Below are 13,466 nucleotides of genomic sequence, written 5' to 3'. Positions count from 1 at the left end.
AGCTCTCCTAAGCTAGCTAAGATGCCTATTCATGTGTTCTTTAATTACATCACTAGCATTGTAAAACTAATAGGGGTTAAATTATGAAATTGCCGTTCTATTGTAATAGGTTCTTCGAATTTACATAGAACCTTCATGGTTTGAAATTTTTAGTGAAACTTTTTTCAAATCGTACCTATGAGGTTCTTCTTTTGGAAAATGTGGAACATTCTATTATCAAACACACAAGAACTTAGATAAGAACTATGTTTAAACACTAAATGATAAAAAAAAAACAATTCCCACAATTAAGTTACATTCCCGCCAAAAGATACGCTTCTGTGACTATTCAATTTTGCTAATCAATACATGTTATGAATTTACTAAAAAGAAGGATTAGCATATTTCATTTTACCATTGTAAAATATTTCAGAATTTTAATGTATAATACTGGTACGAACTATTATTAGTGCTGTACCGATTAACTCTCGAACGAGAGCTGAAATCACATAAATGGTGGGTGGCATAGTCCATAGGGTGGTGCGTCCTACCGGTAATGACTTACGGAGCCGAAACGTGGACACTCACAGTACGGTTGGTCCGTCAGCTCAAAGTCGCTCAGCGAGCCATGGAAAGAGCCATGCTCGGAGTTTCTCTGAAGGATAAAATCCGGAATGAGATTATTCGACAGAGAACTAAAGTCGTCGACATAGCTCAAAGAGTCAGCAAGCTGAAGTGGCAGTGGGCTGGCCATATATGCCGTAGGACTGACGATCGCTAGAGCAGACGGGTTCTCGAGTGGAGACCGCGCAGCGGAAGACGTAACGTGGGACGCCCCCTGGCTAGATGGTGCGATGACCTCCGCACGGTGGCCGGCAAGAAGTGGATGAGGAGAGCCGCAGACCGGGCTCAGTGGTGTAGATTGGGAGAGGCCTATGTCCAGCAGCGGACGACTGTGGGCTGTTGATGATGATAGTGACGCCACCGTTTCACTTAAAACGTGAACGTATATTGTGATATCAATAAGCTCCAATAACCACTTAACACCAAGTAGACCGTGAGTTTGTTCACAGGACTAAGTAATAAAAATAACTACCGACCCGGTTATCATATTATAAGATTAACTGCTGTTTATTAAAAATTAGGTATTTACTATTAACTTATTAACTATTAGGCACTCGTGTCTTAGTCACTGTAAGTTTAATAGCGACTTACTTGTAGGTAGTTAAAAATAGCGTAGATTATACTTTAGAATAGTGCCAACGCTAGTCTGGTCGCCATTTTTTTCTTTACGTCAGTTTTCCGTTTCCGCTGACAAAGTCTTTCAGATAAAAACTCCAAAAATGAAGGCTAAAGGACAGGTAAGAATTGTGTATTATATGTGTAATATATAGAATTTGTGAAAAAGAATGCCGTTATATGCTCAGGAACTCTTATTAGTATATAAATTAATCAAGTATTGTACAATAGTGGTAGTGAATTACTCTGAAACGGCTGTGATGTCAACCAAACACGCTGTCCCCGGGATTTGGCGTGAATAAGGTTCTTAATTAGTAAATTATGTGAAAATATAATCTTAAGTTATGAACATAATAATGTAGTTATATATTCACGTAGCTGTATTTATTGTGAAATAACGAATAAAGCAAGAAATATTTTAAGGTTATGTCATATTGTGTTGCCGAAATTAACCAAACACCATGCTTTTCTCCGTGCCATACTACACATGCCTCCTGATCGAAAATCGTAGACATGACACTAGATATTTACCAGGCTCCCTTCTTTGAGTCTATTGAAAGTAACCTGAAGTGTTTACAACGTTCACGTTGTCAATGTATTATGATTCTTAGATCTTCTCAGTGGGTCGCGTTTAGTTACTTTCGTTTGTTAACGTTTTCCAATTAATTTGATGCCTTTATATAATAAAAATATATAAGTATCATAGATATTGGGAACCAATAAAAATTTACCAGTTCCTGATATTATCCTATTATTTTACGTCACCAAATTCTCTCAAAGATCCATAGAATTTTATTGAAAATGTGTTTTTTTTTTTGCAGTTGAGGGAATATGAGGTTATCGGCCGTAAGCTCCCGTCGGAGAACGAGCCCAAACCTCCCTTGTATAAAATGAGAATTTTCTCTCCGGATCCAATTGTCGCCAAATCTCGTTTCTGGTATTTCCTGAGACAACTTAAGAAGTTCAAGAAGACCACTGGTGAAATTGTCTCTATTAAGGTTAGTTACATAGAAATATAGCTGAAGTTTGAGAATAATCTAATATATAAAATTCTCGCGTCACAATGTTCGTTCCCATACTCCTCCGAAACGGCTCGACCGATTTTCGTGAATGCATATCGGTCAGGGTTGAGAATCGAACATCTATTTTTCATCCCCCTAAATGTTAAGGGTCCACCCCTAAATATTATTTGTTATTTTTTAGACAAAAAATTTTGTTTTTATTTTTTTATGATACAGCATACAAAAATACATACAACCCTAAATTTTCACCCCTCTACGATCAACCCTTATTTTTAATTTGCTAATTAAAAACTTTAAAATTTTTTGTGAGAATTTTGTTTTAATTTTGTCATGACGTAGAATAAAAAAATTCATATTACTCTGAAATTTTCACCCCTCTACGATCAACCCCTATTTTTTATTTGTTAATTATAAACTTTAATTTTTTTGGCAAGATTTTCATTTTTATTTATTATTTTGTCATGAATTAAAATAAAAAATCTGATGTTACTCTCAATTTTTCATCCCTCTATGATCAACCCCTATTTTTTATTTGTTAATTATAAACTTTCATTTTTTGGCTAGTTTTTTATTTTGTTTTGTCATGACTTAAAATAAAAAAGTCATATTACTCTCAATTTTCACTCTTATACGATCAACCCTTATTTTTCCATCCCGATTAATCTTTTTTTTATTCTATGCACAGATCCGCAATAAGGTTGCAAGATGGCAATCAAATATTATAATTGTAGTATACAATAAATTCTTATTCAGAGTTTATAATCTCAAGTTCCTTTAATTATGATTTTTTTTAAATTGAATTTGATCTCCCGCCCTCGCTGGTCGACTACTGATCAACTATCAATCGATCAGCTATCCCCGCCAGGTATCACCACTCATCCAGCAAACATCACGTAGTAGGGATGAGGACGAAGCCGGTCTTCTGTCTTACTTACTCACTATACATCATAGATTATACACTTAATATATTTGAGAGCTATACATTTTTCAGCTATGTTTTTTTTTGGTTTTATTTGTGTATCAAATAGTATGTTCACAGTAGGTCTGAGAATCGGCTACTAAATCATCCCATCTGACAGTAATTATATGTTCCATTTGTTTTCACCAAATGCAAACGATTAGGATATAAATAGGATTTGATTAACTACAATGTATGTTTCAATTGTATTTTACTAGTATCTATTTGTGCCCACAAAGTGCCCTACCACCAATAAAATGTTGAACCTGTACAGCTCAGTAAAAAGTACAGCACCACTTACTATATATTATATATATATTATAGTCTTATAGTTATTCTACTAGCAGCTGTCTGTTACATGAATTCTATAATGGAGATTGTAAGCCCAATATTTCAGCAACAACAGAGCAGACTACCTGATATCAACTTATTTATTTATTTATTTATTTATTCAACTTGCCAAGTAATTAACACTATTCATGAGGAGTAGGGGGGCCTACCCAAACTATTGTCTTAAATTTGATGATATTTCTTTATAATAGTCTTGGATCTTTATGTAACTATGTAATAAGTAATCTTAAGTAGTGGGTAAAATTTGTGCGCCAATAAGGGAAAGTGAATGACAGTATTATTTTGTACAGGCAGGTACAATATTTTCTAAGTAAAAACCTACAATACTAAACACTTGTTATGAAGTAAAATAAATAAATTTTCATTCATGATTCTCATGTCAACAAACAATTTGCTTGATGATTATTAGGATTTGATTAATTTTAAGCTAGATAAGTGTGACAGCTGTTTAAAGTAACATTCGGGCTGCAATTATGAGCTCTTGTAACCACTTATCATTTCATGATGTATAAGCTAGTTCGACCATATATGCAATAAAACAGAAAGACAATTGTCAATAGTCAATAAACTTTCTCAAAATGTTATTTATTACAAAACTTATGGGAAATGTTCAGAAATGACAAAAGTGCCCAAGAATTAAAATATTGGGGAGTAATTTGATAAGGAGAATCAGAAAATATTTATTAAATCAAATTATTCATATTATATTAAATCAATTTATCTAATTTCTAAAATTAAAATTTTATCTGCAATTGATTTCAGGAAATTCCAGAGAAAAGCCCCATCAAGATTAAGAATTTTGGTATCTGGCTACGCTATGAGTCTCGTTCAGGTGTACACAACATGTACCGTGAATACCGTGACCTGAGTGTAGGTGGAGCTGTCACTCAGTGCTACAGAGATATGGGAGCTAGACACAGAGCCCGAGCTCATTCAATACAGGTAATTTTTTTATTTTTTTAGTGCTTGGGTGGGTGGATGATCTCACAGCCCACCTGGCGTTAAGTGGTTACTGGAGCCCATAGACATCTATCTACAAGGTAAATGCGTCACCCACCTTGAGATATAATTTCTAAGGTCTCAGTATAGTTACAATGGCTGCCCCACCCTTCAAACTGAAAGGCATTACTGCTTCATGGCAGAAATAGGTGGGGTGGTGGTACTTACCTGTGTGGACTCACAAGAGGTCCTACCGCCAGTAAGGTGACTGACCATCCCAATAAAATATTCATGAAACAGATTTATAAATACTGAAGAGGACCTGTCTGTGGGCATGGGCTAGAATAGTACCTGCAGTCCACACATTGCAGTGTAATAAAAGATGGGGTGGGGTTGTAATCAAGATGCCTATAGGACCCTATTCTGCAAAGTTCATAAAATTTGTGTTCTGTTTTGGGACCAGAGCAAAGTAACACTTAAGGTCTAAAACGGTCGAAGTGTTGGGTAGTACATCTGCCAGTCCCTCAAGTATAAGATAAGAATAGGGGGTACTTGCATAGTTTTCCAAATCCACCAGTAATAAAAATTTTTAGTAAGTGATAATAATCACATCAAAAACAAACACTATTTATATATTTATTTTGTCTTATTTGGGCATTTTAATATTATTATTATTATTTAAGTCTTGGCTGGGTTTTTAATCATGTTGATTTCGTGCTTATTAAATCTAATTTTGAATTTCAGATTATCAAAGTGGAAGTAATCAAGGCTGCTGCGTGTCGCCGTCCACAGGTCAAACAGTTCCACAACAGCACCATCAGATTCCCATTGCCCAAACGTGTGCACCACTACAAGAGACTTAATACCTTCGCGTACAAGAGGCCTAGCACTTACTTCTTGTAATTGTAATGTACGTCACATAACAATAAAACCCATGTAAAAATGGAATAAAGTTTCTTTTTATATCCCACAATATGTGATAGAAAATGCTTTTTCAATCTATTCAATCGCCCATTTTTTTATCGTCATAATGGATACCTATTTAACTAAAACGCTTCAATATATTGTTGACCCATCAGTTCAGTACGACACCAACAATCCGGTGCACAAAGTAAGACGTCATGTAATAAAAATATGATAAAATTATTATATTTTACAGCGATAAGTCTGTTCGGGGTGCCGTCTTTTAAACTGGATAACGAGGACTTGATTATTGCATCTAAACCTGCTATTGAACGGAAACCTTGATTGCCTTTCAAGTAAAATCACTGTTCATCCCGTTCGTATTTGCGAATTATGCGTTCCTTTCTTCCGGATCCATTCTGTGCTTTTAGGCGTTCCAAGGACCGGTCACCGTTCTCGCCAAAGGCGACGAATAGTTGGATATGCAACTCAATGCAAAGAGTTTCTCGTCAGTTTAAGGCTCCCCGCGCACTAGGCAGCCAGGCTGCGGCAACCGAAATATTTGAGCAGCCGGTTATAGCAGCCAATCGACGCCAATTTATGATATTTTCGTCGAGCGATTTGGAATTTATTTCGTAAAAAACGCAAAGCAAAGAAAATACACTGAATTCATCCTCTTTTTCTAGAACAGCATTCAAAAGGTTTATTCATAACTATTTTAAAGATGTTTATACATGCCCAGACTGGGTTTTTTAAATACAAGAGATTGTACAAGTATGCTGTGTCATATAAATAATATTTGGCAAAATACATTGGCTGCTACAGCAAGTGCGCGAGGACTGACAGCAGCCACATACATTCGCCAACAGCCTGGCTGCCTAGTGCGCGGGGAGTCTTAAGTGTCGCGATTCGATCCGAGGCTAGATTCAGATTTTAGCAAACTCTCAGGTTGAGCCCCTTCAGCTCGCTCATCAGGTGAAGTCTGAATAGCCTCTCGAGACTACTGGCGATATACAAAGAAATTGCGGAACACAGATAAACGGCGGGTCTTAGTGCTTTTTTCTTTACCACTACCCATTTAATTTTCGTGGCTGATTTATTAGACTTCTAATTTGACTATATTTAATCGAAAACATACATAGTTCCAAAAATCATTTCCGACCAGTACAAGTATAATTTTTTTATTGCCTAGGTGGGTGAATGTGCTCATGAAATCAGCTAAATGCCGCCACCCACCTTGAGATAGGAGTTCTATGGCCTCAGTATATTTAAAACGGCCGCCCCGCCCTTCAAACCGAAACGCATTACCTACTGCTTCACGGCAGAAATCGGCAAAGTGGTGGTACAATACGACCGACGTAACTTGGCGAGTCCGAACTTCGCGCAGAAGGCTGCGCACAAACATTTTTAGGAACCAAATGGTGGTATGAGCAACGTGCGCGGGGCGGAGGTCTAGGCTAGGGATTGACTCTATGTAAACACAATCGTCCCTTTATTCAATCAAATATCGCAATCGATTTTTATCGGTTTGGAATTTATTGATTTTTGTTTATATGAGATAATGAATGAAATAGATTTACAAACATATTGAATGTTGTCTTTAGTAAATGAGACTTCATCTTTAATAAAAAAGAAAACTAATAACACTTTATTTTCTTGGTTGAAAGACATGATTTAGTTGAATATCAGTTATTTATCAACAACTACTACAATAGGGACTGTTCGTGAATATTTTAAACCTCCTATAAAATGGAATATAAATATATATTTTTATATAAATTTTAATCAATTTGAAAAAAAATCGATTAAACAACATCCTCCAACACGCATATTGGACATCCCTTTTCTTGACATCGTATAAATTCGGTAATTCTCGGTATGCGGTAATGTCTCACTCACACGCTAGCATTAGTGTCGTGTTCGTGTCGCTATCTCTGTCTTGAGTACGGGCGGCTACAAAAGTTTTCATTGATTTGTTATTATTATACTGTTTTTGTTTAGTGCTCAGTTTTTTGTTTAGTTTTAAGATTGTTTGTGTTTAAATTTGTTTTAGTATTGAGTGTCCCTTGGCATTTATACTATTCGTTAAACCAAAGCATAATAGTGTTTTAAATCGTCGGCCGACAAACATAATTATTGATTATTATTTTTTAAAAGAAAAAGAAGAAGGCTTAAAAGATGTTGACAGTTTTATTTAGAGTTGCTAACGCAACTGGTGTATCGCAACGCACAGTACAGCGGATCGCAACTGAAGGCAGTGTTCGGGCTTACTTTCGAATTAATTTAATTACGTTATTTTTACAGATTTCTGTCATAATTTATTATTCTTTTATTATCTCTCTTTAATTTATTACGTTATTTTTATAGCTTTCTGTCTCATAGTGTTTTGATATTCATTTTATTTGTACTTGGTACCTGTATAATTAGGGACATTTTAAATCGTATTTTGATTTAAAAAAATTAATGCTAATAACACATTTTTTTACGAGTGTACATGCGCGAAAGTTGACCTGCGGCTATATTCAGACTCGCCAAGTTACGTCGGTCGTACTGTACCTACCCGTGCGGACTCAAGACGTCCTGCCACCAGTAATTACGTAAATTACAAACGCAAACGTAGGCAAACGCTCCAAGTCCATACAAATTTAAATTAACTTTTACGCTATGGATAACGTTAAAAACTCTCACAAAGCATACAGATGTCTTATCCTTTAGACCAGTCTTTCTCAAAGTGGGCGATAACGCCCCCTGGGGGGCGTTTGAAACCTAGAGGGGGGCGTTAAGGGGCCCACGAAAAAATGGGGGGCGTTGATGTGGGTTAGGGGGGCGCTGTAAAATTTGTAATTTCATTTACTTTATAGTATTTTAAATTTTACTAAAATTAAAACTCACCTACTACACGATAACGAATAATTAGTTTATATTTCTACCCTGTATGATGTTATAAAAACTTAAAATAATTAACATAGATTTCGTAGGATAGCCCACACACCGTACGCAATCAAGTTGTAATAAGTTTCTGCGGAACATGATCGGTGATATTTAAAAAATTAGAGCAATTTTACCTTAATTACATTGCACAAAGAAATTATTTTAAAGATTAGAAAAAAACTACCATGCAGAGTTGTAAAATATTACACATACGTAAACTAAAACAAATTGAGGTTTTCTTTACTTTCTTTCTTGTTTCTAACATAAGGGCATTTTAAAGCATTTTCCTAGCATTTTATAAGAAATTACTGATGTGAGAATCATAATTTTTATATAAAATGGAAATACGTATATAATTATTGTTCAAAAACTTGTCTTAGATTATTATTTTTTACAATTTACCCATTACCGTCCAATGTCAAATAGTATAGTATAGTAAGCCTAAACAGCTCACTTATTGTAAACATTGTACTATTTTATTTCTATATAATAATAGGTTGGGGAAAAAGTTTCTTCGCATTTTTTAAGAAAATTCACAACATTTTTTAATATAGTTTATTCACATTTAACTAAAGTATGTCGGTATCATTTTGTTCGATAGCTTTTTGCCATCTTTTAGGTAGGGACATTATCCCATTGCTATAGAAATTTTGGGGCTTCTGATCAAAATACCGCGACAATTGGTTTTGGCAGTCCTCTCGTGATGTTAACCTGACACTGCCTAAAGAATTCTGAAGAGACCGAAACAGGTAGAAATCTGAAGGTGCAAGGTCAGAACTATACGGCGGATGCATTAAAACCTCCCAGCCAAGCTCTCTTAATTTTTGCTGAGTGGCTAAAGATGTGTGAGGTCTAGCGTTATCGTGATGAAAAACCACACCCCTGCTGTTGATTAATTCCGGCCGCTTTCTCTCAACTTCTTGCTTTAATCTCATCAGTTGTTCGCAGTAGAGTTCAGAATCGATGGTTCTGCCTGGTGGTAATAGCTCATAATGTATAATGCCCTTCCAATCCCACCACGCACACACGCATCACCTTGTTGCGAGTTAACCCGGGTTTCGCCAGAGTCTGTGAAGCCTGACCGGCCTTTGACCACAACCTTTCTCGTACGTTCTTATCGTACGTGATCCACTTTTCATCACTAGTTATCAGCTTCTTCAAAAATGGTTCGGTTTCATTACGTCGTAATAAAGAATCACATCGGCCACCTACTAGATGGACCGACGACCTAGTAAAAAGCGCTGGGTCTCGTTGGATGCAGGTGGCAATGAACCGGTCGCACTGGAAATCTATTGGAGAGGCCTATGTTCAGCAGTGGACGGCGATAGGCTGAAATGATGATGATGATGAAAGAATCACAAATGAGTACACGGTTCATTAGGTTTCTTTCAGTGACCTTTTATGTGTACCAAGTTTTTTTCAAATGTGCCATAACTATTTTATGGTCAATTCCCAGTTCTTCAGTTACGTTGTAACTACTGATATGCCGATCTTGCACCACTTTTTCAAAAATGGCATCGATTTTATCCGTTATAAGGCGACCAGAGCGACGTGCATTTATGACATCAAAATTTCCTAATTGAAAACGCTTAAACCAAATTTGTGCTACTCTGACAGACACAGCACTAGGTCCATAAACATAAGTTCATACATTTTTAAGCTATTGCATAGCTTTTATCGCGGGCCTTGAGCGCGGCGCCCGAATCATGAAATTCCATAACGAAAAAAACCTAATACCCCTCACCCCGCCTACCATGTAGCTCGCGTTCAACACATTCACACGTTGCGCTTGTGTAGTGTTTGTGAATAAGCGCGTGGCGTGATGTCACACTGCATGCGAATCATGAAAAGTCTGCCCATCTCTCTCTCGCGCGGTTTAGCTTATGAGCGTGAAGGGGACAGTTAAGGTTTAATATAGCGTGGTCTTGTTTTATTATTGTTTTAATATTAAATTATCATTGTCTAATTATAATGTCATAAGTTCATAAAAAATGCTATGCAATAGCTTTACCGCCGCAGTTCCCGAGAGCCACACGTTTTTTTTCGCCGTTAATCGCCGGGCTTCCGCCCTTCACTGGGGATGGAGGGCGGGGCATGTCGGAATCGTACCGACTAAAACCTCCTGTCGCTCAACAACCAGCATCCAAACCTCGCATGAGACAGAGCTCATGAAAAGGCAAAGGGGGGAAAGAGAAGTGTTTAGTGCGGAGCACATCTCTCCCATCACCCTCCCCCTCGGGATGCCGGCCTGCCGGTCGTCGGCGCCACGACCACCAGCCCTCTGGTCGGCAGGCTGTCCGAAGCCCGCCTAGATGGCGCCGGTTAGAATGGTCTATCCTACGGAATACCCCGCTGGGTCAGAACCAGGGTGGGTTGGGGATAGCCGGCCTTCCATCACCCGGATGCTCATACGTAAAACGTATGCAGAGCAGCTTGCACGTCGTCTTCTTAGGCCCCCTTCGCCGGTCCCCAGGCCGACATGTGAGGGAGACCCGAAACACTTAGAGGGCCAGGGCTTGGGCGAGATCCGCCTCCCTGGACCCCGCTCGACGGGGGCGGGCCTGTGCATCTCTCACGCGCCCCGCCGCCTCCTTTTGCGAGATGGTGCACTCGCAGAAGTCGAGCATCGCTTTCCACGATTCGTCGTCACCGAGCATCGATGCCAGAACACTCGGCAACGACAAGTCGTTTCCTATTTTTGCGACGAGGACACGCCGCCACCCCTCCCATGCGGGGCAAGCGACGATCGTATGCTCTGCCGTGTCCAAGTCGCAACCACAATGGTGGCACTCTGCCGTCGGCTCGGCTCCGATCCGGTGTAGGAACTCACCCCAGTGAGTACCTGCGTGAGCCGGAAAGTGAGGCGTCCTCTGTCGCGATTCACCCAATTCACAAGAACCGGGCGAATCACCTCGACGGTCCTACGACCAGCCGAAGGATCGGCCAGCCGCCTGGACCATGACTCCAGCACGGACCGCCAAGATTGGGCCCTCCGCGCTCTGACCACACTGGGGCTGGGACGTGCCACGTCCCGGGCACGAAGGTTAGCCCGCTACTGATAGTCAGCGGCGAGCGCCTCCGCCTCCAGGACCCAAGGCGGCGTCCCAGCCAGTACACACGCCGCCTCGAAAGAGATGGTGCGATAAACACGGATGATCCTGACCGCGATGGTGCGTTGCGGCCGTTGCAGCAACTTCGCTACCCGCACGGCCAGTGACTGGCCCCACGTGGGCGCCTCGTATAAGGCCATTGACCGCACCACTCCCGTATAGAGACGGCGCGTCACCTGGTCAGGCCACCCGATGTTGGGAAGAAGCCGGCTTAACGCGCCGGCTACCCCCAACAAACGAGGGACCAGGTTCTGAAAGTGAACACGAAAGATCCAACGACTGTCCAGAATGAGGCCGAGGTACTTCAACTGCACCCCGACCCGATACGGACGCCTCCAACCCACCCCCCCCCCCGTGTCCCGCCGTGTCCAGTACATGTGACCGATCTGTTCTCCAAGTAGGAAGCCACCAGTCGGCGAAGGTAGGGGGGCACTCCGTGTCTTACCAGGGGCGTTTTTTTAAATAAAAGAAGTTAGTTAGACATATGCTGTCGCGACACTTTTTGTAAATAATAAGGTTTTCTACAAAGTCGTAGTACATTATTTTATTCTATCATCAATAGTTTTCGTAGGTACGCGACGTAAAGAATATTTTAGGAATTTTTTTTTACACCTTGTGTTAAATTATTGGAATTGTAGTAAGGATACCTCATTTTTAATATAACTTTCTCCTGCATCATCTTGCGCCATTACTGCCTGTCCTCGGCTGTGTGGATAGCAACGTGAACTGAGATATTGAGAGTGGAGCGTATTTGGTCCGACCAGCGCATTGGATTTCTACCTCTGTGCCTTCTCCCGCATACCTTGCCTGTTACCAGCAGCTTTTCCAGATTGTCAGCTCTCTTTCTGGCAATATCTCCAAAGATCTCCGCACGCATGTAGTGCTGAGGCGCATTGGAATCTTGAGCTCGGTAAGAATGGATTCGTTAGTTCTGTGTTCTGTCCAACGAATCCCGAGCATTTTCCTCCAGCACCACATCTCAAACGCGTCGATGCATTGGCGATCGGCTTTCTTGAGGGTCCAAGTCTCTGCGCCGTAGAGAAAAATGGAAAAAACGAGGGAGGTGACGAGCTGCTTTTTGGTATTCCTCGAGATGTTTCTGTCCGCCCAAACACGGTCCATTTCGGACATAGCTCTCTTTGCCATACTGATTCGCCTTCTGAGGTCCTTTTCGGAGGATCCATTTCTAGCTAATAAATTTTTAATTATCTTATAAAAATAGTTTCGTTCTAATAAATTAGCATAGTAATAGTACAGTGAACTAGCAATTTATTTTGGTAATTCTGAATTTAAACAAACATATTGATGAGAAGAATTCATTTTTACTTTGAAAATTTATAAATACACGCTCTGTAGCGATGTATGGACGTATAATAATATGAAGAAACAATAATAGCATCTATAAATACATAATTATGTACTACGTGGTACTACATTTACTAAAATTAATACAACATTTATTAATTAAATTAATTAAATTGTGGTTTTAAAGTTTTAGGGGTGTATAAAAAATGGGGGGCGCTGAAAAATAATTGATTTTCAAAGGGGGCGGTAAAAGAAATAAGTTTGATAATCACTGCTTTAGACCATGACTTCAAATACAGACTTACTATACGGTATAAATGTTGTATTAATTTTAGTAAATGTAGTACCACGTAGTACATAATTATGTATTTATAGATGCTATTATTGTTTCTTCATATTATTATACGTCCATACATCGCTACAGAGCGTGTATTTATAAATTTTCAAAGTAAAAATGAATTCTTCTCATCAATATGTTTGTTTAAATTCAGAATTACCAAAATAAATTGCTAGTTCACTGTACTATTACTATGCTAATTTATTAGAACGAAACTATTTTTATAAGATAATTAAAAATTTATTAGCTAGAAATGGATCCTCCGAAAAGGACCTCAGAAGGCGAATCAGTATGGCAAAGAGAGCTATGTCCGAAATGGACCGTGTTTGGGCGGACAGAAACATCTCGAGGAATACCAAAAAGCAGCTCGTCACCTCCCTCGTTTTTTCCAT

At 39.1% G+C, this 13,466-nt stretch overlaps 1 protein-coding gene across 1 annotated transcript; it reads left to right on the top strand.

The window, feature by feature from the left end:
* The first annotated feature begins 1,292 nt into the window (after window positions 1-1,292).
* On the top strand, window positions 1,293-5,462 carry RpL18A (ribosomal protein L18A). The gene is given in 4 exon segments (NM_001043754.1): window positions 1,293-1,340; window positions 2,040-2,216; window positions 4,312-4,491; window positions 5,233-5,462. Coding segments are annotated over 4 exon segments (534 nt in total). The 5' UTR covers window positions 1,293-1,322; the 3' UTR covers window positions 5,392-5,462.
* Window positions 5,463-13,466: the final 8,004 nt, after the last annotated feature.

The sequence above is a fragment of the Bombyx mori genome, chromosome 23 (assembly GCF_030269925.1).
Source record: "Bombyx mori chromosome 23, ASM3026992v2".
NCBI classification, from domain to species: domain Eukaryota; kingdom Metazoa; phylum Arthropoda; class Insecta; order Lepidoptera; family Bombycidae; genus Bombyx; species Bombyx mori.
The sequence above is the reverse complement of the archived record's forward strand: the minus strand, read 5'-3'. Positions and strand labels throughout refer to the sequence as shown.